This window comes from Cucurbita maxima, unplaced genomic scaffold, assembly GCF_002738345.1.
Source record: "Cucurbita maxima cultivar Rimu unplaced genomic scaffold, Cmax_1.0 Cma_Scf00001, whole genome shotgun sequence".
NCBI lineage: Eukaryota > Viridiplantae > Streptophyta > Magnoliopsida > Cucurbitales > Cucurbitaceae > Cucurbita > Cucurbita maxima.
Window position 1 is genome coordinate 4,749,364 of NW_019272017.1, and position 22,779 is coordinate 4,772,142.

Sequence of the window (22,779 nt, forward strand, 5' to 3'; positions counted from 1 at the left end):
TTCTTTTTTCGTGTGATAAAATAATTTCCCATATTATTAGGGTGCAATTTTTTAGAATTCACTTATGAAATGAACCAAAATCTTCGAGGCCTATTTTTTCAATTTGCCAACTTTTAGGGGTTTTTTTTTTTGTTCGTTGGTTCTAAAAATTCTCCTCCTATTTGGGTACTCTTCTTCTTAGCTTTTATGGAAAAAAGATTTGAAAGAAAAAAAATTTATTGTGAACATGAATCTAACGACTTTCACATCTTCAATCTTACTCTCTTTCAACTAAACTACCCGCAACTTAGTTTGGCTTTCATGATAAAAAAAACATTTATAATCTTGCTGTCATGTTGCATTCGGTAAGATCTACTACAAAAGATTTCGTACATAAGTGACAACACGTGGCATTTCAAGTAAAGCATATATGTATAAGGTATGTAGATCACTCAGCCTAGAAAAAAATTTAAGTTTTAGTACAAAGTTTAGTCAAAGATTTTTGTTAGTTTTGCTACAAGTTATTTGTGTGGTAAAATGATTTTAACATTTTGATCCCTTGATAAAAAGAGCTATGGGAGGAGTTGGTTGCTTTGATTTTAAAATAAATTTTATATATTGTAAGGGATATTTTTGTCATTTCATAAATCCAATATAAAATTTTTAAAAACCAGCCCTTACCCTAAACTTTTCTTCAATGGGCCGGGCTCATATTAGAAGTGAAACTGGGGTTTATGGGCTGAGACGACGTCGTACGGGTTATATCCGCTAAAAAGGAAAAATACAATGCGGTGAGCGTGGATCGAACACGCGACCTTCAGATCTTCAGTCTGACGCTCTCCCAACTGAGCTATCCCCGCCTGTTGAGAATCCCTTGAATAGTAAAAGAAATAATCTAAAACCAAAAATCTCATACTATTTATTACAAACTCCATTCCTTTTTTGTTCCATAATATTTGTTAAGATATAATTAAATTCTTGAATTTATAAAATTAATTTAATTACAAAAAATCAACAAATTATGGCAATAAAAGTAATTATTTGTCCTCCAGCAGTTAGAAGTTTCCAAGGGTCATAATGATTTGCGACTGCGCGCCACTTCCTGAAACATTTCCAAACCGTGCTACGGGAATTCAGATGAAATATATACACCGTCCATTCCATCGACTCAATTAGAAAACTCCGCAAATCAGACGGTCTGCAAACGTCCACAATGTAAATTGGAGGTATTTTGAAGGATGGGTTCAACGATGTAAATGGGTTCAACAATGGCCTGAAAATGGAGGTATTTTGAAGAAACTTTCAAAAGCCTCCCAACACAGAAATCGCTAATCTGGATTGCGAGTTTCTTTAACCCCACAAAAGTTTCAGCGTCCAAAAATGATGCCCATCAAGTCCTATGATCATTGGGCTTTTCTGGTATCTTTTCTTGTTCTTGAATCATTTCACATTCTGGGATTCACTGGTTTTTTGTTCTTTTGTTCTTACGGGAAAAAGGATATTTGATTGGTTAACTTCATACCCTCTTTCATATTTTGGTTTAATTTGTTAATATTATTTCTCGTTCTTTGTTCGCGTTCATCCATTCTTTTTTTTTCTTTTTTTTTTTTTTGGATTTCTTGTGCAGAATTGATTGATTTTTCAATGTTTGATTTCCTAGGTTTTCCATTTCGATGGCAGGTTTCTTGATCAATTGATTATATTATGTTGTTTTCTGTTCATCAATTATCCTGTCTATTCAAGTCACATTTCTCTTATTTAACTTGTGCTTGAGAATCAAGGGGGGAAGATAACGCCCAGTTATCCTGGAAATTGCTTCAGTTTTAGCGATTCAGAATCTCAGTTGAGAATCAGAATGCTTAGAGAGAGAGACGATGACCTTGCCTCATATATTTTCTACGTTCTTGTTTCCGGGAATGATATTGATTTTAAAAATTAATCTTACAAAACCACGCATACTTGCACTTATTTGGTAAACAAGTATGATTTTTCAAAATTGAGTACAACAAACAAAACTGTTTCATAATGGGACCTTATTTGTTCTTTTGGTGTGTAATTTCTGATTGAAACAGGAAGAAATTGAAGCACCCATGTGGGTTGATCTCACCTTAGAAGGGAAGTCCAAAAATCAGAACATGTGAGTATTTGATATAAGTTGTGATGGTATATGTCAGATTAATATGCATTTAGTGCCATTATTTTCTTTTTAATTCCCCATATGCTCTGACTTTGATTGCAGTGATGATAAATGGTTCTATACATACCACCCGTAAGCATCCTTCATAGTTTTTTCCATTTGCAGAATAGATGTGAAGCATATATATTTTTTCATGATTTAGTTCTCTTTGTTTTCCTTAAAAACCAATAAACATGCCAGGGTCCACCAAACTTCCTCTCATGACCTGAAATCAGAATTTTCTCAGCTGTTTGAGGAAGCAAAGGCTTTAGATTTTGAATTATTAGTGTATTCTATTCCAAGAATTCTCACCTCTGTCTCAAGATCAAGAGGGAGAGATTTTGACAACAAGAAATCGAAAGGTATCTGTCAGGATTTTGCAATGGACAAGCAAGTCATAGTTGAGGAGCTGAGTTCAGGATCAGCAGCCACTAAATGGAAGCCGAGGCCGAAGCGGAGCTTTACAGACTCAAAAAGAATCTTGAGTTCAGATCCAAGTTTGGTTTCTATTGCAACCTGTTTAACTGGAAACGCAATGCTAAATGTTTCAGCTACTGGTTTTAGTCCAGGGGGAAAGGAGCCAGCTGACAGCAGAACTGGTATCAGTCCTCGACCACCGCATAAGCCAATGTTGGCAACAAGTCAAACATTGGGCCATTCTAGTAGACTTTTGTCAGATATGAGATGTCTCAGAAAAAGCTGTGTCATTAGTCAGCAAGCACCAAGATTGGAGGATAATAGGCAGTCAAGCGGCCATCACTCTTCTTTGAATCCTGGTTTTGGTGCTAAGAGTATCACCAATAGTACTCGAAGTAGTGGGAGCTTTCGCAGGATGACTCATGCAGCAATGAACAAAGACAAAGTTTCAAGTGTATGCTCAAGCACATTAATAATTCAAGTGGAAGACGCAAGTTCCAACACAAGGAGGGTCGGGAAACTCTATAATGATAAGCCAGTCCACCTCAAGCCTTCAAAACCAAAGGTAACTCCTGAATCAAACTTAAGGTTTTCTTGCAATCAATTTTCTTTCAGGGAGATGTGTTTAATCTTTTTTGTTTCTCATCAGATACTTCGTCCAAAAGTATCACTACTACAGAACAAAGATGAGCGTAACACTTGTTTAAAGCCAAATAAACAGGAATGCTTGGCTGGAACCGCTAGATGCAAAACCGTTGTAGCTGGAAAGTAGAATGCAATAGGGAGAATTGTTAGAGACTCTTCTACTTTTAGTATGGTGAAGGATCAGAAAAGAACACATCATACCGCGCCACAAAGACTTGGCGTATGAATCAAAGGTAAAAATATTGTAGGATTCAACTAGTCTTATCATTATTCATGTTAAAATATAGTTATCCACACTTGCATCATTTTCTGGATTAAGTAGTATTTGATGGTAAAGGGCGCTAAAGGGCGCTCTCAGTTGTTTTCAGTTGTGTTCCAAATGAAGAGACTGCACTTGTGTCATAGGATGGATTTAATTATCCCAATCACAAGATCTTGTCCCTTGAGATAACTCAACGAAAGGTAATGTAACGGTTAAGCTCACCGCTAACAGATATTGTCCTTTTTGAGCTTTTCTTTTTAGACTTCCCTCAATTTTTAAAACGTGTATGCTAGGAAGAGGATTTCACACCCTTATAAAGAATGTTTCGTTCACCTCTCTAACTGATGTGGGATCTCACAATCCACTCCATCGGGGATAACGTCATCGCTCGTACTCGTTCCCCTCTTCAATCAACGTGGGATCTCTCATGTAAAATGTGTGATTAAACCAGTAAAAGTAAAAGCGATATGCTTGTGTTCAGGGTTTTTGATGGAAGATGAGAGATCATGATGAAACAACTGAAAGTTTAAAGAGACTAGGACTGAAATTGAATATGAATTAAAGCCAAACCAACAATTTTGATTGATCAGATTTACATGGACAATATATTGTGTAATAAAAATTGAGGCATATATCATTCTCCTGGTTATAGACATTTGACAAAAGTTTTATGCATATCATCATCACCGTCTGATAATCCTCCATGCATCAATTCTCATTTGATTCAACTTCTGGACAAAGTGTGGTCGCTGTATCTTTGAAGCTATTAACGTCTTCATTTGATGATGACCCCTTTTTTATACTTTTATGGCAGCTGCCTAAAAATTGGCATCCAAGTGAGGAAAAAATCTGGAAAATGTTAGCAAAAGGATGTACTTTCGTCGAGTGATCTGATGAAGGAAGGAGACTGAACATATGTAACATCTTCTACGCAGAAGAACGGAGGCAACGGAATCCCTTTCCGTTCTTTTCCAGACTGCGGTAGTAAGTTCCATTCTCTTCTGTTTAACATGTTATTTGCATCCGTTGTTAATGGAGAATAAGAAAAAAATTGAGAATTTCTATGGCTGGAAACGAGTGCTTTTCTATACTCGATCGGACCCAGAACATTGCTGCTCTCAGATCCCTCAAGGGAATAGCGAAAAGGATATATATTTTTCAACTCTGGTTTGGCAGAGAGGAAAATGAAGGAAAATTTGAATATCCACGGACAAAAGTAACCCAAACCAAACCTGGGGAATTGAAGTAACTTGCAAACTATTTGTACATCATTTCCTAGATCCTAATTTTAAGGGTAATTTATTTTTTGGTTTAGTATAACAACATTGCAACTTCCTTGAGCATCTAAAAATCTGCAACCCCCCGCGTCCAACTCGATGATTTATGTTTCACCAACTTCTCTGCCAAATCAAAACTTTTTAAGGAAAATCTCTAGAATCTGATGGTACTGGGACCCAAACAGCTCAAGTCCATGACTTTCCTCATTTTTTCCTCGCGAGACCTCTTCATCTGGTTGCCAATGGCTGAAGAAGAGGAAGCAGAGATCTTCTTGGCTGGGTAGTAAGATCTGAGCTTGGTCTTTCCGTGTTGTTGGAGAGATTTGATGACGTTGTTCCACCGGCAGACGCCTTGATCCTTCAAGGCCTCGACGGCGCCGATGCTCGCGGCCACGAACCACGCTCTGCAAGCTGCGCTCTTAGACATCTTTCTCTGTTTATGACTGAATGGATGGAAGAAGACGAGGGGATGAGGGGGGTTCAGAGCTGTGTGGGTATAAATAAGGGGGGGGCCAGGGGGATTGTAGAAGCCATGGTTTTTGGCGGAGAAAACCAGGTGCTTTGGAGGGGGATTTCCTGAATTTTGTGAAAAAGACCACCGCGTGTCGCTCGCTGCCTTATTCTTTTGTTTTCTGGCCCGACGCTTCTTTAGGTTTAATTTAAGGTAACTTGATAAATTTAAAAAGTTTATGTATTTTTCAACTTGTATATACCAACACTGTAAAGGAGTGTTTTAGGAGTAGGAGTAGTGCTTGTATTCAATGAATGCTTACCCTTTCTCCAGTTTGTGAATGAACAACAGATGGATGGTGGAAATGAGGAGCCATTTGTTCCCATATATATTATATATTCCAAGGCCTAAAGGGCTCTTCATCTTTGTCCTTACCAAAATTCCCACTGCATGTAACCATTTTCTGTTTCCTCATTTAAACTGCTTTTAGATTATTATATACCTTCATCAAAAAAAATTCATGTGAGCAAATGAATAATAACCACTAGTGAAGAAGATCCCGCCCAACCATGCTCCTTTAAAAAATAGACGTGCAAGCTTTTGACGTATCTATATGAGTATAAGAAACAAACAATTCATTTATAATCTAACGATAAATTAAGTTTTTTTTTTTCAACCCGGTTGTTCAAGTCTCAAAGTCAACACTGAGGTAAAATAACTCATTCTCGCACTTATCTGTTTGTAAAACAAAATTTCATAAGCATAATATTGTGCCCACATGGCTTATTATACGTCTATATATATACACACAACACATCTCCATGACACCCCAAACAAACTCGATAAATTGGGTGAACCGCAATCCTACTTCTTTTAACATAACGGCAATCCAGACTCACTACATGTTAGCTTGTACCTCAATGTGCCTTGATCCTTGTGATCAGTGTACAGATAGGTCATTCTTTCATTTAGGGTATCAACCACTACGTTTGTCTTGTTTGGATGGTACAAGATGTCTAGAATGTAGATAGGAAGGTTCTTGAGGGCAAATACCACTGTTCTGAATTGGGTAGTTTTTTTTATATTCTTTTTTTAACGGTTTTTTTCCACATGCAGATGTGTTGTATGCATTTCTCTCGTTTAAAATAAGTAAAAGAAAAAAATTATCCCAGGCACATAAACATGTGCCATAAAATCGTAGATACATGCATAATGATGCTGCTTTTTTGTGGCATCTCTTTATAATTATTCTCTCAAATTTTATCTCTTTATGAAACAAAATTCTCATCTCATCCCGACAGAATAAATTACTTTTTACTGTTCAGTTGTTTAGGTGTCGGAAATGTGAAACAAAAATAGTGAGCGACAATGGTGTGTTTCATAACCAGAATATTTTGGCCACATGCCTTATTATACGTCTATATATACACACAACACAACTCCATGACACCCCAAACAAAACTCGAGATCAAAATCAAAAACCATTTGAGATTTGAGAGAGATGTCTCGCAAAACCAAAAAGTACCAGCAGAGGCCCAAGATATCAAGGGAGCAATTGAGGCTAATCTTCAGAAACCACGATGACAACGGCGACGGCCGCCTCAGCTCCACCGAGCTCACCCAAGCCTTCCACTACATCGGCGCCCTTTTGCCATCATTCAGAGCTTGCCACGCTCTTCTTTTCACCGATTCTGACAGAGACGGGTTCATCGATGAGAAGGATTTCGAACAGCTCATCGATTATGCAGAGAAACGCCAATACACCGTGATTTAAATTTTTAGGATTTCTGTCTGCGCTTTATCTTTTAAGCTGAAATTAAGTTTGCATTTATTTCTTTTTTTTGTTTGAACTCCTTGTTGTCTATTATTTAAGGTATTGTATATGCCCAAAAGGAACTGTTTTTTTTTAATAAAGGACATTATTCTTCAAGTAAATTGCCACACTTGTGCACAAACAAGCAAAAAAGAAGAGTTAATTAATCTAAAGCCCGTTGTATCAAAACAGTATAAGTATGATTAATGGCAAATGTAGAATGAAGATACGAAACCGACAAAGGTTGCATTTTAAAGAGATAGGAGGAGGTAGGGAACATGGGGTGGAGCCCTTACCTTATCGAAACTGAGGGGCAGCCAAAGGAAAGCGAAGTAGGCTCAAAATTACAGGGCGCATAGCCCTTTAGCACCATGACTTTTGGGTGTACTGGATAGAGAGATATACAAGAAACACAGTTTCAGATGTGCCTTCCCTTTGCCACCACCAAGAACATGACAGCCACACCCACTGCCCCTCCTCTTAACTTTGTTCTCTAATCTGGACTAACCTTTGTTTTGGGGGCATGTCCCTACAAACCATGGACCACCCTGCACCTCCCCTGTTTATTTACTGCTCTGTTTATCAGCTTTCTACTTCACTTGGATCAAGAACACTCGCAGAAGCTGGAATCAAACAAGTATGTCATTTGGATTACGCTGATTGGGAGAGGAAATGCAGGCTGGTGTTGTGCTTCCAAATGATGCAATAAAGACTCTGTGCACCAACCTCTCCCCTCTCTGCATGCTCTTAATTTGAAAAGTTATCCAGTTCTATTAAACAACTAAACGCCACAACAAAAGCTTCATAACTTTTTCATATATTTTGGCAGACATAATTCAAAAACAAGTATCAAAATCTTCCAAAAGGTGAACAAGAAATTACAAATTCACCACAGTAATTTCCTTCATGCTTTGCAAATTACCACAAAGCATGGAAGCAAAGCTCTAGGATTCAGCAAATAAAGCTCTTCTATATTTGAATGCAGCCCAACTTTTCCTGCCAATGAATCAAACCCTGTCTGCCCAGCCATTTCTTGTATGTTCTCCAATGGCCTGTGAACTCTCCCTGCAATCACTCTGCAAACTATCATCGCCTTCCTCACCATCCCCCCCTCCTCCCCCCCTCCCGACGCCTCGATCGAGGTGAATGCTCTTGCGCTTGTCGAAGTTGTGAACACGCCTATCCCTTCTTTCATCTCTGTCTTTGCCGAGAATCCGTTGCGTATGATCCTGCATACGCAGCACTTCTCCGATATGCAGAGGCTGGAGGAACCATTCAAGCCGAGGGAGCACGCGACTGTTGTGCCGAAGAATCGCAGCAGCTCGTTTCCATCGGCAAGGCACCGAGGGTGCTTCTTTGGGAGCTTGCTGGCTTTGATCTTAACAGTCTCACGATGCTCCTCAAACCGGGCTAGCGTTCTTTGCATATTGTGAACTTTGAGTACTCTTTCAATCCTACCAGATTGATTTTCAGACTTTAACCAGCTTGTCCTGCATATGATCTCCACAATTTTCCTTGATGAATCTCCTTCCACAAGCTCAGTTACTGAAAACGGAAGAACAAACCGCATATGAAATTACCATATGAAATCTAAAAGTTCAATCAAACAAATCGTATATTTAATCTTCTATACAGAGACCAAGATGAAATAATAAGATAACAAGGATCAGAATACTAAAATTACAAGGACTACAATGAACAAGAGATATGAAATAGAGTGAACTGGATTAGGTAGAAGATGAACATACTTTCGCAGTTGCCAAACAGGAATTTTCCAGGAAAATGAAGAAGAAAAGAAATTGAAACAAGAAATTTGAGTGTTTTTACCAGCATGTTTAGAAAGATGATGAGCTTCAGCAGCATCCCATTTGTTGAACTGCTCTCCACATTTATGACAAGTGACCGCAGAAGAAGATCTATTCCCATCAATCTCTGTCTCCAATGAGATTCTGTTACACGTATGGACTCCACCTCCACCTCCACCACCGAGGCTGCGAGCTCCACCGCCGCCGCCGCAAGATTTATTAGAGCTTCCAAATCCCTCTCTAAAAGGGAACTTTCTTGAAGAAGACCTAAAGGAAGGATCGAAGTAATGCATTGTGGGGTGGCCACCGGGGCCCGGCGTACCCGGTGTCAGAGTACCCACAAAAGTGGAGGCGGCGGGACGATCTGTGAGGGGTTCATCGGTGGAGGCAGGCACATCGGGTGGGAAAGCGCCGTGAAATCCGGTGATTTTGAGCTCGCACCTTGAGTTAGTGAGAATGACTTCATGGGTTATTGGGTTGAGAAACTCACTGCTGCCAATGGATCTTGGACTGCAACTTGGGGGCTTATCCAAATGCCTCTTGCTGCCGCCATGGATGACATCTTTGAGATTTGCAATGGACCTGGAACAACCCGATCTTCCTCCCCCTGTTTTTCTTGTCAAAATGGCGCCTAGATTTCTTCTGCTTTTTGGGTCATGAACTTCGGATGGCCCTGATTTGCAGTGCAGAGATTTCTTCAAGGACAGCCAGACTGTAGGCATATTTAATGATTTTTGCCTCTCTTCAAAGATAACAACAGAACCCCATCATCTTCAAAGATGAGCTACAAAAAAGATAGGTTGTTTGAATGGGAGCTGAACATTTTGGAGGAGATGAGGAAACCAAAGATATAATATTTGTATTATATATGAAGAGAAAACGGAGGGTTGATGAGTGAAGCAATAAATGTTACTGAGGAAGAGCAGGGAAAGATCCCATATCGGACAACCTCAAAGCGGGGGGTTTCATGGGCATTCATTGATTTTTATCTGATTTCGAATTATTGCCTCTCTTTTTTTCTTTTTTTTTTTTCTTGTTGGAATTCAAAGATTTTCAATAGCTCACATTTAAGATCCAATAGATATTGTTATTAACTCATGGATTCATCAATACACCCCTGCCTTCATCATTATTTTCGTCTTTTCCCTCTATGGATTAGAGTACTTATTGAACCATAAAAAGGTTTCAAAACAATTAAATAATCTTAAGTACATGGTTGGTGCATCTCTTTTAACCCTTTATGGCTCTTCCACCCCTCCACCCTAATCTAGCGTTGTCATTTAATTAATTTATTTAAGAAATGATCATGAATTTATATGGAAGTCCAAAAAAACAAAATGATGAGAATTTATGCTCAAGCAAAGATGCACCTTATTGTTATAGATAGTAACTTGCATTCTTGGTCATCCTATTCCTATTCCTAGGATCCCTCTAATTTAAATATAAGATCGAGTAAAATTTCTCCTATTTTAAAAATGAAATCTACCCTATTTAAAATACAAATATTTGAAAACATTGCAACTGGGAGGACCCACATGTCACAATTATAATTTTGGTTTTATACAATTTAGAGGACCCACATGTCACGGTAGGCCGTAAACATAGCAACTTTAGCTTACTATCATTATTGCATGTATACACACACAAGTATTTGATGTTCTTAATTCTAAGTTCGATAATAATTGTCACATAGTTGGTATTTCTAGATTAGGTTATAACAACGTACTTGTAATATTGCATGTGTATAATCTTTAAAATCTTACTTATTGTATATGTTACTAAATGGTAGAGGATTAATAATATCTTGAATGAAGGTAATATTGATAAATTTGAAAAAATTTATATAATATATGATTTGGGTGGATGGAGTTGAGAGGTATATTAGAAAATCACATTAAAAAGAATGACTCTCTACTGTGGTGCGATATTGTTCACTTAACCATAAACTCGAGTTTATTTTGAGCTTTTCAAGAGGCCTTGTACCAATATAAATGTATTTCTAATTTATAAATTCAAGGTCATTCTTTTGGAGCTCCCTTCCAACAATCTTCTACCATCATTGGAAGGATCGAAGGAAGGTCAAACAAGTTGAAACAACATTCGGCATCACTAACATGACATCACTAAGGTTAGAGTCGCCACTGGAATTGAGTTGGAGTGGCTTAGGTTTGTTGGAGCTTCATCAACGCTAAGTTCGTCTAGCTCAGTGTTGTCGGAGAAGAACACATGGTGGCTTCACTTCAAACGTGAAAAGAGATAGAGAGACAAAATTTAGGGTGTTTTTATTTTGTCTTTTTTCTCTCGTTGTTTACAATATGAGGAAAGATATTAAGGATTAAATTAAATTTCCATAATAAAGAGTTTTTTTTTCTTCCTAATTATTGTTAGACGAACACGACTCTCCATAATAGTATGATATGGTTCACCTTAAGCATGAGCTCTTATGACTTTGCTTTGGGCTTCCCCAAAAAGTCACATCCCAATTAAGAGTGTATTATTAGATTATAAACTTATGACCGGACACTTTCATTCAATAATTATTATTATTAAAATAAAATAAAAATGACAAATGGATGTCATGCATTGTTGTGTTTTTTTGTCTCATTGGGATGATGATGGGACCACATCAAGCTTTTATTTACTTATTTATTTATTTTTGTTTACACGTTGTAGGCATTATCTTCTCCTCAAACAACATTTTTTTTATTACAAAATTTATTGGTCAAAATTGTTCCAACTCAAACTCACATGAATCACTATCGCTCCCCAAATATGCTAATGGAAACACAATTAGAAAAAAAAATGATTTTTTTTATGAGTGGTTTGTAATTAAATATAACTTATTTCATTCAAATTATAATATAAACAATTCATATATGTTTATTTTAAAATCTACTCACTAAAATTCTATTTGTTGTTTGTTTAAGTCATGTATTGGATTATATTAAATACTTCTAACTGTCATTTTTAGATTTTTTTTTTTTTTTTTTTTGGGCTTTTCAAATTTTTAAAAAACTAGAAGAGTTTCACCCTTAAAAAAAAATACTTAGTTGTTTTCGTTCCTCTCTCCAATCCATGCCAGTTCTTACCATTTGTTTCTATTTAATTAGTAAATTATAGGAAAAGGGTAATAATAATTATTATTATTATTGGTTTGCGGAAGAAAAAAGATTAATAATGAGGATTAAGGAGCAGCAATCTCGATGTTACTTTATTTTCAGTGTATAAGAAATGTGAATTAGAAGGGTAAAGCTAGAGCTGATTACTTTTCTAAACCCACTAATTATGTGTTAATTAGGGGTATCAGAATTCAAAAAAACAAATCTCGATATGCTCACACAATCATTATTCAGCTTTAATTATGTATATATTTATCCTTCATATCCAATATCCATGGATGGAGTTGGGAGCTTCAAACCAAAGTTTGATGCTTTCCCTTTTTCCTCCACTTGTAATTCCATATACAAAACCTTTTCAGTTAAAACAACAAAACAAAATTTAAAAGGGTCAACTATGTTACATCAAATTTTCTGGGGAGATTCTTGATAACTTCTCCTGCCTGCCTATTTTTCTTTTTTGGTATGTTGAGAAAAGAGTAGAGTCAAAACAAGAAGAATCAATGAACTCAACTACGAGCACTAGGAGAGGGCAAAACAACCATTTTCTAAACATCAAATGATTCAGCTGTACTATCCGTGGACTGTTGTCGTTGGTGTTCAGGCATTGGACTCCTGGGACTCCTGCTTTCTACTTGATCCACATCAATGCCAATTTCATCTCTTGTCGTTGACACCAAATTTTGGTTAAATCTATTGTTCTGTCTTTGTTTTAGAACTCGGGACAGAACTTGTACATTGTCTCTCATCGAAGGTCGTTTTTTCGGAACACGGTTAATGGATTTGTATGCAAGAGCCGCTACTTCATTCAGCTCTTGAGCGTCGAAGTTTCCATCCAGACGGGAATCAACAAGCTCTTCCCACCCAACTTTCCCATCAGAATTCATGGCAGCCTAACCATCATCAAACAAAACATATGTGTGGTTTTAGATGAATGGTTTGGGATACTAGTTCCAAATAAGGGCTTATGGATACAAAGATAGTAGTCAATAAAAGAAGTAGAGCTGTTTCATTCATTCATTCAGAGAGAGAGAGATGTCTCACAAGCTCAACATATTCCATGAGGCCCTGTTGAGGATTTCTGCCAGCAATAATCTCAAAAAGTAATACTCCGAAGCTGTAAACATCGCTTTTCTTGTTGAATGTCCTGGAAGATATGTACTCAGGATCAAGGTAACCTAAAGTTCCTCTAATGTTAGCTGCATGACTGTCAACCACCTCTTCTCTTGAAAGCCCAAAATCAGCAACCTGATTGGGCATTCTAATAACTCAGATGCAACCAAACTAACTGATAGATACTAACATTGTTTTGGAAACATGGTCACATGGAAGCACTTATAATCAGCAGAGAGGACATACCCTTGCCCTCATGGACTGATCCAACAAAATGTTGGCTGATTTGATATCCCGGTGAATAACTGGAGGAACTGCCTGAAGTAAAATTTGAAGCATCATTAGCACTAAGACATTCATGTATTTCAAAACGTTCACATGCTCACGATTTTCTTGATAACGAGGGGAAAATAAACTTACCCCATCATGAAGATACTCCAAACCCCTGGCTACATCTAAAGCTATCCGAACTCTTACATTCCAACTTAGTAGTCCATTCTTATCACCTACGCACAGAAACAAAAGGAAGTCATTTTCCCTTTAGAAACTGTGCAGAGCTTGTGCACAATAACCAAACAAATTGTAAAGATGATAACATTCATCAGTGCCAACAAATAATTAGACTCATTAATAGTGACAAGAGAAAGACAGCTTCTAGTCAATCACTGACACTGTTGGTTTCACAAATTAAGAGGGAATAGTCAGCTTACTATATAAGTGAGAAGCTAGGCTGCCTTTACTCATGTAGACATACACAAGCATATGCTCGCCTCTTTCAGCACAGTATCCAATCAAATTCACGAGGTTTCTATGATGCAATCTTCCCAATAACATCACCTGAATGATTTACAGGGAAATAAAATTAACTGAATCACTAAACGTAGGATATGTAAGCCTAACAATTAAAAGAAAAATACTGGTCTAACTATATGTTACACAGAATTATTTTGTTGTATTCCCCAACTCCAAGCCCAGGATCCGAGTTCCAGACGAAGTTTAAAACTATTTCACCCTTGCTCGTTGCAAGTTTAAAACTAATTATCAATTATATCCAAAAGCAGGGCAACAGAAATAGGGGGAAAGAACTTTTAAGGGCATAACCTCAAACTACGAAACCTGGAATATCTCTAGGAAATGATATTGTTCGATGAACAACCAAATAAAGCAACACTTCTATGGATTGGTGCAGTTTGTAACAAATTCTACACAAAAAGCTCTAATTATTATTACCTATCCTTACCTCTGTCTGAAATTCTTTCTCTCCTTGTTTAGAATTGGTTGCAAGCACTTTCACAGCAACAGTCTCTCCAGACGGCAAGGTAGCTTTATAAACAGGACCAAATGCTCCTTGTCCTATTACACTTGTAAAATTTCCGGTTGCCTTTTGGAGATCTCTGCATCATATCACAAACTAAACATTTAGTAACAAATTAAATTACAATTTCATTAGAACAATCAAATTACAATTACATTTTTCTTCTTTCTCGGTCGATAAAACTCTCTTAGCGCCCTTATACAGTATCAATGTATAGAGGGAAGTGAGGGAAAGAAGATTTGAGAGTAGCAGTACAAAGTAAGAACATACCGAAATCTGAGATTGTTGAGCAAAGAAAATCTAAGATAAGGATCATTTTTTCTCTCTATGTCGAATATTTGATTCAGATGAATACTAATACAAGGTTTGTACAGCATAGCAATGTGACAGAATCTCATACAAAGTAAATGGCTGAGATGAATTGCATAAGAAAGCGTACTTAAAAGAATATTCAGGCATCCCAGATGAGATCACGCAGCTTTTCTTAAATCCGTCAAGCCATGAGGATATACCATTCTGGCTGGACTTCACGGGTGATTCTGGAGCCACTGTTGAGTCTGATAGAATACTACAAGCATCAGCTCCGTTTGTTCGAATAGGAACATTAGCTGCCCTCCTTGAACTGCTATTACCAATCTGCAACCGCTTCCTATGGTATCTAAAGCAGAATAGAGCAAGAATCGCCAAAAGAACTCCAATCACCACTCCAATCGAAATTCCAATGATCAATCCAGTTGACTCCTCTTTCATCTCCTCTTCCGTGCTCCCCAAGTTCTTAATCAGCAATCGGAACCTCCCTCAACAGCAAAATGGATTCTCAATCGTTTAACTAATCTGGTCAACTGTATCATTCACAATTGACTGGGATAAATAACAAATGATGTTGAAGATCAAGAGGACAAGTCTCTGTTCTTCCCAATCGAGAGCCATAAGTAAAGTCAACAAGATGAATAAAAATATGCAAGAAAACGATAAAATTCCAGCAGACAAGTATTATTCTACAGAAAAATGCACCCCGCAAGAGCCGTCGAGTAACAATCAACATCAGATAAGCATGACATCTTCAGCCCAAATACTTTTAATAATTCAAAGAAAAAACTCCTCCGATCCAACTCGTAACTATAAAATTAGCGTTTGTGAACTTTTGTATTCAGAAACATCACAATTACAAATAAATTAGCTTAAATGGATCAACGGGTTGGACAAATAATCAATTCCTATTCTCCACCAGTAGACATTAGCAAACTTCTAGTAGTCTGATGCGACAAATCGCCCTTTCAGATCCAAGATAAACAGAAAAACAGAATCATAATCGAGAGAATGATTTAAAAAAATACCTAGCTAGCAAAATGAAGATCATTAAACTCTACACGGGCACGGCGGCGCGTGGTTCTGGCACAAAAACGGAAAGTGAAATGAAGAGTTACAGAGAAGTCAAAGGAAGAGGAAAATATGGAAGGTAGAATTTCAACGAGAATGGAGGAATGTGAACAAGAGAAATAAAAGGAATGTGCAGCGAATAAAATCTGTACATACAGCTCCATTTAAGCAACAATTTCTGAAAGAAAATGGAAAAAGGAAACATTACAATTCAGAAGAGTACTGAGAGCGGGACCGGCGGTCGCCAGCGCCATTGTTTTTGTTTGAAAAGGAGCGCGCCATTTGTGGTCGGCCAAGCCGACAAGCCGATCAACTTTTTTGTGCTTTCATTTTTAATTAATATTTTTTTTTAATTAAAGTTTATGTTTAAATATACTTTTGCTTTCTAAAGCTTTATTTTGTTTGGCCTCAATATTATATAAAATGGTCCCTAATGTAATACTTAATTTCGTCTTAATTTTTTTTAATTTCAAAATAACTAAAATACTTTGATTTTAAATTTAAGATAATTGAAGCGTTTGATGGAAATTAAATATGAAAAAGAATTAAAAGAATCCAGTCATTTATTAAGACCCTTTCAAATTCACATTAAAAAAAATGTTGAACGAAAACAAGACTTTATAAATTAATTAGACTTTGATATATTCAAAAAAAAACCATCGTCCATTCCATCATGCCTGTCAAAAATCACATCACCTTCCCTACATTTGTTCCTTATTTGCCCTTCCATAAAAAAATAATAATAATAATAATAATAAAAAAGATTGATAGTTTTGTTGGTTCTCTATAATACTATTATCGGGAGCTATTTACGTATTAGATGAACGTAATGTAATTAGAAAACAATATAGACATCCTGGCTCTAGCATTGTCAACTAGTTTACCACAACAAAATCCACACAAACCCGAGTCAATACGTTAAAAGCATAATTATTTAACATTCTAAGCATCATAGGTTCAAGTACTTCAGAATTTTCGATTTTGAATGCATTCACAATCATGAACATATAAACAGTGGTCACAATAAACAAGGGGAAAAGAATAATAAAACAAGACCGCAAATTTGTTTTCAAAACTGGAAGTTTTGCTTTCATAGAGAAGCTATCAACATTGTAGATAACTGCAATGTCAAACCAAATAAGCAATGTGAGAACGTTTTAAGTATACTAAAATCATCCTTTCACCTAAAAAGTAAAAACAAAACCTATTGATTCAAGCATAGAGTAGAGATGAAAAAGCTTTAATCGTAAATCACAAGAGGAGCCTTTAGAAATTTTAAAAATAAAACCGTAAATGTAAAATCACATCAAGTGAGTAGTAATTAAGAACAAGAAGCACTTCCAGCAATGTACACGAAGAAAAAGAATAGTAAGGTAAGTTACAAGGCATTGCTCAGTTATCGATGATCCTAGAATGATGATAATCCGAGCAAATTCTTCGGAAACTGAGGGATTAATTAAAGGGACACAAATAAGGAAGAAAGTGGATACCAGCCTTAGGGAGACATTTCTGAGGCATTAATTACCATCTGTAAAGTTTAACTCCATATATCCCTAAGCTCAAAAAAAAAAAATTTATTTAATTTCTCAAATTTATGCTAACCTTCGTAATTTCAAGTGCCATAGGTTAAGTCACTAAATTGTAACACTAAATCTTAAAAAATTATCATATTGAATTATAATATTTGATGACTGTAACGTTTTAAATTTGTAGGTATGGATAATTAAATAACTTAAAATAATATTTTGTTTCACTTATGAATTTAAAGTTTTTTTTTGTTACGAGAAACTTATCATTTAAATGAAGTTGAATCTAAAATTTAATTGATTTTTTATTTTTTTTTAAAAAAAAAAAAAGTAGACAGGGAGAAGATGAAGAATATTTATAACGTGGAAGGGAATATGATCCTGATTTGTCGTGCCTTTGTCTGCGCACTACACCATTCATTGTTTTAAAGCGTAATATATTAAATTAGGACAAGCACAAATGCTACGACAGATGTATTATAAAAATAAAAACAACAAAAACAAAACCAAGGCTGCTTTGAAATACTCACGTTTCTATTTTATATTTATTATTCCTAAACATTAACAGCCATGCAAATAGTATAAATTGACAAAATTATCCTTATAAAATTTTGGAATTCCAAGGGAAATAGCAAATCAACATTGCAAACAAAAGATGATGTGTCTTTTTTGTAACACCTTTCATATTTCTTTGAGTTGGAAGCAGTTCTAAAGATTGTCTTTTATAAAAGAATATTACATTTCCAGCCTAATACATTTAAGAGCTAATTACCAAAGGTAGTCCCTTTAGAGAAAAAAATATGGTATTATTTACATTTTGAACCATCTGGGGTTAGAGGCGGGTAGGTAGGCGTTCTGGTAAACTAAACTTTACACAAACTAAAACCTAGTAGAGAAAAGGGAAGCAAACCTGAAAGAATTAGGAGCTGGTTTCGCAACTCCAGCTGCGAGAGAAAAGCCCCATCATTCCTGCCTCCAAAGGCTGAGCAACATCCTTCTCTCGATTATGCAATACTCTAATAAATTCCTCTGCACTCAGTTCCCCATCACAATTTGTATCGAATAGATGAAAAATTATGTCCACAACCTCGTCTGTCAGATTGATGCCACACACCTGTAATTACACAGAATCCACCCATGGGCAAACAAAAAAAGAAAACAAAAAACCTCAGCAATTAAAAAAATTATGTGGTCGAAGAGGATCTTGAATCAGCTTTCTCAAACCACACACACAAAAAAAAATGTTCCAGAAGATTCAGTGGGAGCAGATGTGAAACAGCGTATAAATAAATAGCAAAACAATAAAATACATGGAAGTCAAGCTTGATTTCTTCCTCAATAGATATTTTACATCGATATTTGATTCTTCAGACTTCAGAAAGTATTAAGGACATGATGGACTTTGTTTGGTAAGAAAGATGAAGCAAAATAAGCATATCATACCTGGCATGCAGCCCGCTGAAAATCATTCTTCGTCAGGAAGCCGTTAACCTTTCCGTAACTAAATAATGCCAGTGAAAATGGTTGCAATTTTGTACGTAGGGCGTCGAAATCCTTGAACTCCTCCCATGTGACACGAATGTCCCTAAAATGTGGGTTATCGTCCATTCTATTAACTCGATCAAGCAACCCACTTAAATGAGACGAGTCAGCTGAGGCAACCATGGACAATGCAAAGTCCTTGGCGGATATGGTTCCTCTTAGTTTATAGTCATAATGTGCAAACTCCAATCTTAACATCTATAATAAAAACCAATATTTTGTTGTTCAGAATTCAGATAGAATGTGAATAATAAACAGTTTCCAAACTGTTCCCTGATCAAGCAGTTCTGAAATGTCGCGAGGAATATTTGCTCTAATTACAAGTTAGCTTAAATCGAGTTATAGTAAACATTAAGAAATTCAACACTTGGTTAGCATAGGGTTACCTCAATCTTCAAATTTTTCATAAATTGGACAAATTTATCAAGTTGGAGACCGGCGTCTCCATCTTTACCAAAGAAGTAGTCTACTAGGCCTCCATTCTCCACACAGCCATCAACAATCAACCTGCTACGATGTCCATTTCTATGTTGAGCCCCTTGTCGAATATGAGACCGCATCAGAGCCATCACTTTCTTGAATTCTTCCTTATCAATCTCCCTATTAAATGCAAAACTATTACTCAAGGCACCATTGTCATGAAAATACATGCGACTTAGGTTAATGATAGTTTAAATTGCTTCTTGAATTCTTCTTTATCAATCTCCGAATAAAATGAAAAACTATTACTCAAGGCACCATTGTCATGAAAAGACATAACTTAGGTTAATGGTAGTTTAAATTGTACTCAGAATTCAGCATTAAACTAAAAGAAGCTTAAAAAAAGTACATTCACAATGATATTTTCTAGTAAAGTTCAGAGGCCTTGCATAATGAGAATAATGTTCCATCACATCACCACTAATCTGCTTCGATCACTGTAGATCCTAAAGAGATTGCTAAGAAAATAGACTCTCATATCAGTCTTGAAAACTGAAATTATCGAAAATATATCGATCAAAATACCATTTTGGTCACAGTACTTTGGGCTTTTGGTCCTATCCTTTCAAATGTTCAAATTTAGTTTGAAATTTCAATAAAACTTAAAAATTGGTCCCTACTATGGTTGGTTAATTTGTATCGAAATAGGTTAAATAAGACTAATAATTTTCAAACAAGAAAAAGACACAAGTAATTAAATTTTCAAAATTTATAGAGTCAAGGCTAATATAGACTATTATTTTATACAGAAAACTTAACCCTAAACTACGCATAGGAATTTTAAGCTTTATTGAAATTACATATATAAAATTTGGACAATAAAAAATACCGGGACCAAAATGGAATGAAATCCAAAGTACACAGACCAAAATGATATTTTAACCTTTAGTCTACTTTCTAATGGTTTGTGAAACTTAGATACTATCGTTTGAGTATTCTCACCCATCTTTTTCTTTCCTTCTTTTTTTTTTTTTTTTTTTTCCCTCTAAATTCTGAATATTCATGAGTGTTCAAATCAGCATGTGTGCACCTTGATTATTCTTATATGAAAACTACCGGACCCTATTATATTCTCATCCATCTAAATTAGAAAAGCACGAAATGAACAAGTAATTAATAAGACAAATCCATAAAGAGGGAGAGAGTCAGCTCAATTGTAATACCAGTCAGTAAACTCAAAATGCAGGGAACAAAATCAATCCAAAAAATAAATTGTTCAGCACATAAAAAAGTGCAGAGAAGACCGTGATGATAGGGCCCTTGCCCATAGAGAACAATCATGGATCTATTTATGGAGCATGAAACTATTAAAACAGGAGTTTAGTTTTTCCAAATAGTAAAAATAATTTTTAAGGTTTAAAACCACAAGACTGATGTTATCCATCATTGTAAAAGTAAACTTAGCGAACAAGGTAAACGTAACATACCCATCATCGTTGCGGTCAAACATTTTAAACGTCACAAGAAAACTTGATTCTGGGATGCTGAGTAGTGTTTTCAAAAAAATATACCTGGTAAGCAAAGAAAAAGATCTTCAAGTTCGAGTCTAATTATCAAATGACTAAAATGTCATGGTGAGAAATTTCATAACCTCACGATGGGTTGATCATGGGATGGAAATATAATCTCATAGCACAAAGAATAATGTAACAAGTATCATAAATATATAAAATATGGACGACTCACTCTTTAAAAGAAACAAGCCCATCATTGTTTATATCAAAAAGCATGAGCAAATCCGAAGGGGCACAACGAAGCATCCCAGGGTTCCTTTCCCCACTTAAATATCCATCTCTTACCAGATGCGACTCGGAAGGTGGAAAGACAGGAATCACAGCCCGCATTAAATCCATTGGTCTCATGAGTAATTCTCCATCTGGCGCACGAAATGATGCAAAATACTCAAAGACCTTCAGGAAATGAGATGGCAAGAAAATATGTCAAATATAGCAAACTTTTAAACAACCTAACGTATCAAATTATTAGAAGTTAGGAAACTTAGAACAACTGAAACTCAAGGAGCATGTGAAATTTACATTGTTGAAAAACATCAAAACTTAAAGATAACAGACTACGATATATGTCGTGACATTAAAGGTTTCCAGAACGCCCGGAAACCAATTTGATCTCTCATTGTACTGATTTCTGCAATCCAATCCCCAAACTCAAACATTTCAGTAGCCTAACACTTCTGAGGTAGGCGCCAATTTTAATTACTAAATTCAAGAGCGAATTTGTCGATGGTTCAAATAAAATCAGCTCAGGAGTCAGTTTGGAATTCCTTATAGTTTGAACACTTCTTTTAAAAAAAAATAAAAAAAAATAAAACATCTTTCAACAAAATGTTATTTTATCTTAAGAGATTTTCAAAAGTATTTTAAGTACAAAATTGTTTGATTGCAGTATATTAAAAATATTTTTTAATTTTTTGGTACATATTTGGAGAATATTCAGTTAATACTTTAAAAATCTATTTTGACCCTCCTAGTGGTTTTGATCATCTAAAATCACTCAACAAGTATACTAAACACATTTTAAATTATTAATTTTCTCAAAGGTTCTTACATAAAATCGATTTTGTTCAAAAATCACACGCAAGTTATTCCAAACCTACCGTGACTAGTTGCAAAGAAAAACCACTTCACTTCGGAAAAGAAGAATCATAATATACTTCACACTGTTAGTTACTGAGACTGTCAAAGAAAAAATAAAAAAGAGAAATAATACAATTCACAAAATAATTAGTGTACCTTCTCCGGAGGGCTGTACAATCGAATACGTTTCTCGTAATTGAAGAATACCTTTCGACGAAACTCCTCTGCAACCACCAAGTAGAAAGGAGCAAAGAGTCAACAACACAAACACGATTTTACTTCCGTTTTTTCCAACTACGATCACATATATATTTACGTATTCACTAATCTCTCTTCATGATTTCTACTCCCCTAATCGGACGAAAGAACAAGAAAACCAAGAAATGAAAGAATGATTTCTTACCTTTAAACAGAAACTTGGAGGAGATTTCCGGTAGAGAAAATTTCCTAAAAAACGAATTCGAACACGGCTGCTCAACAATCCCATCTCCAGCACTATCCACAGCAGTTGACTCCGCAAGAGCAAGTGCTGGAGTAGCAGAACTACCAGACACATAAAGAAACCCTAATCCAGATCCTAGCAAAATTCCTGAGGTCAATTTGAGAAAGGAACCAATAAAAGAAGGGATCCGAGACCGATCGTCAGCCGAAATTGAAGCAGAAACCGATGAAGACGAAGAAGTCGATAACTGATTAACTGAGAGCCATCGGATGGAGCAGGGTGGGAGAGTGGAGAGTGAGGATCTCCGGAGAGATCGTAAAGACAACATAGCCATAGCGAGAAGTGTCTGAGGAGAGAGAAATAAATAAACCCGGTTGAAATTAAATACTTCCCGGTTTTCTAATGGCTTTGTTTAGAGGCAGCGGAATTATAGTTTTGTGAGACGT

General features: G+C 36.1%; 5 protein-coding genes and 1 non-coding gene across 9 annotated transcripts; 1 reads left to right on the forward strand and 5 right to left on the reverse strand.

The window, feature by feature from the left end:
- Window positions 1-766: 766 nt before the first annotated feature.
- TRNAF-GAA lies at window positions 767-839 on the reverse strand. Its single transcript has one exon. It is a non-coding gene; the product is annotated as a tRNA-Phe (tRNA).
- A 252-nt stretch (window positions 840-1,091) lies between these two features.
- Window positions 1,092-5,588, forward strand: LOC111489758. 2 transcript variants are annotated; one of them, XM_023138130.1, is made up of 7 exons: window positions 1,092-1,398; window positions 2,052-2,116; window positions 2,219-2,248; window positions 2,357-3,137; window positions 3,222-3,450; window positions 4,294-4,463; window positions 5,559-5,588. In XM_023138130.1, exons 1-5 carry the CDS (start codon window positions 1,360-1,362, stop codon window positions 3,342-3,344), a joined length of 1,038 nt encoding a protein of 345 aa, XP_022993898.1. In that variant the 5' UTR covers window positions 1,092-1,359; the 3' UTR covers window positions 3,345-3,450; window positions 4,294-4,463; window positions 5,559-5,588. The 2 variants fall into 2 exon arrangements, with proteins under 2 accessions (XP_022993898.1, XP_022993906.1); XM_023138138.1 differs by lacking the exons at window positions 4,294-4,463; window positions 5,559-5,588 and adding an exon at window positions 3,565-3,599.
- Window positions 4,531-5,391, reverse strand: LOC111489778. The gene is made up of 2 exons (XM_023138162.1): window positions 4,885-5,391; window positions 4,531-4,854 (listed from the first exon to the last, which is right to left on the reverse strand). Exon 1 carries the CDS (start codon window positions 5,181-5,183, stop codon window positions 4,911-4,913), a length of 273 nt encoding a protein of 90 aa, XP_022993930.1. The 5' UTR covers window positions 5,184-5,391; the 3' UTR covers window positions 4,531-4,854; window positions 4,885-4,910.
- Window positions 5,589-7,771: 2,183 nt separating the features above from the next.
- LOC111489735 lies at window positions 7,772-9,851 on the reverse strand. The gene is made up of 2 exons (XM_023138087.1): window positions 8,848-9,851; window positions 7,772-8,565 (listed from the first exon to the last, which is right to left on the reverse strand). The coding sequence occupies exons 1-2, from the start codon at window positions 9,545-9,547 to the stop codon at window positions 7,925-7,927; spliced, it is 1,341 nt and encodes a 446-aa protein (XP_022993855.1). The 5' UTR covers window positions 9,548-9,851; the 3' UTR covers window positions 7,772-7,924.
- A 2,362-nt stretch (window positions 9,852-12,213) lies between these two features.
- On the reverse strand, window positions 12,214-15,951 carry LOC111489743 (calcium/calmodulin-regulated receptor-like kinase 1). 3 transcript variants are annotated; one of them, XM_023138099.1, is made up of 8 exons: window positions 15,707-15,951; window positions 14,809-15,211; window positions 14,295-14,448; window positions 13,765-13,891; window positions 13,475-13,560; window positions 13,301-13,372; window positions 12,986-13,189; window positions 12,214-12,834 (listed from the first exon to the last, which is right to left on the reverse strand). In XM_023138099.1, the coding sequence occupies exons 2-8, from the start codon at window positions 15,117-15,119 to the stop codon at window positions 12,490-12,492; spliced, it is 1,299 nt and encodes a 432-aa protein (XP_022993867.1). In that variant the 5' UTR covers window positions 15,120-15,211; window positions 15,707-15,951; the 3' UTR covers window positions 12,214-12,489. The 3 variants fall into 3 exon arrangements, with proteins under 3 accessions (XP_022993867.1, XP_022993875.1, XP_022993884.1); XM_023138107.1 differs by having other exon boundaries at window positions 12,490-12,834; window positions 14,809-15,275; XM_023138116.1 differs by having other exon boundaries at window positions 12,490-12,834; window positions 14,809-15,280.
- Window positions 15,952-17,857: 1,906 nt separating this feature from the next.
- On the reverse strand, window positions 17,858-22,709 carry LOC111489729 (calcium uptake protein, mitochondrial-like). The gene is made up of 7 exons (XM_023138074.1): window positions 22,295-22,709; window positions 22,048-22,115; window positions 20,984-21,207; window positions 20,725-20,808; window positions 19,204-19,417; window positions 18,719-19,015; window positions 17,858-18,389 (listed from the first exon to the last, which is right to left on the reverse strand). The coding sequence occupies exons 1-7, from the start codon at window positions 22,665-22,667 to the stop codon at window positions 18,195-18,197; spliced, it is 1,455 nt and encodes a 484-aa protein (XP_022993842.1). The 5' UTR covers window positions 22,668-22,709; the 3' UTR covers window positions 17,858-18,194.
- Between the last annotated feature and the right edge of the window lie 70 nt (window positions 22,710-22,779).

Coding starts and splice junctions, on each gene's coding strand:
- LOC111489758 (XM_023138130.1), top strand. CDS start 1,360: ATGATGCCCATCAAGTCCTATGATCATTGGGCTTTTCTG. Junction 2,117..2,218: donor AAGTCCAAAAATCAGAACAT/GTGAGTATTTGA, acceptor CTTTGATTGCAG/TGATGATAAATGGTTCTATA. Junction 3,138..3,221: donor TCAAGCCTTCAAAACCAAAG/GTAACTCCTGAA, acceptor GTTTCTCATCAG/ATACTTCGTCCAAAAGTATC.
- LOC111489778 (XM_023138162.1), bottom strand. CDS start 5,183: ATGTCTAAGAGCGCAGCTTGCAGAGCGTGGTTCGTGGCCGCGAGCATC.
- LOC111489735 (XM_023138087.1), bottom strand. CDS start 9,547: ATGCCTACAGTCTGGCTGTCCTTGAAGAAATCTCTGCACTGCAAATCA. Junction 8,566..8,847: donor TCATCTTTCTAAACATGCTG/GTAAAAACACTC, acceptor TTCCGTTTTCAG/TAACTGAGCTTGTGGAAGGA.
- LOC111489743 (XM_023138099.1), bottom strand. CDS start 15,119: ATGAAAGAGGAGTCAACTGGATTGATCATTGGAATTTCGATTGGAGTG. Junction 13,561..13,764: donor CCTAGCTTCTCACTTATATA/GTAAGCTGACTA, acceptor TTCTGTGCGTAG/GTGATAAGAATGGACTACTA. Junction 12,835..12,985: donor TCATGGAATATGTTGAGCTT/GTGAGACATCTC, acceptor GATGATGGTTAG/GCTGCCATGAATTCTGATGG.
- LOC111489729 (XM_023138074.1), bottom strand. CDS start 22,667: ATGGCTATGTTGTCTTTACGATCTCTCCGGAGATCCTCACTCTCCACT. Junction 22,116..22,294: donor CTCCAAGTTTCTGTTTAAAG/GTAAGAAATCAT, acceptor TGGTGGTTGCAG/AGGAGTTTCGTCGAAAGGTA. Junction 20,809..20,983: donor GGGCTTGTTTCTTTTAAAGA/GTGAGTCGTCCA, acceptor TTTGCTTACCAG/GTATATTTTTTTGAAAACAC.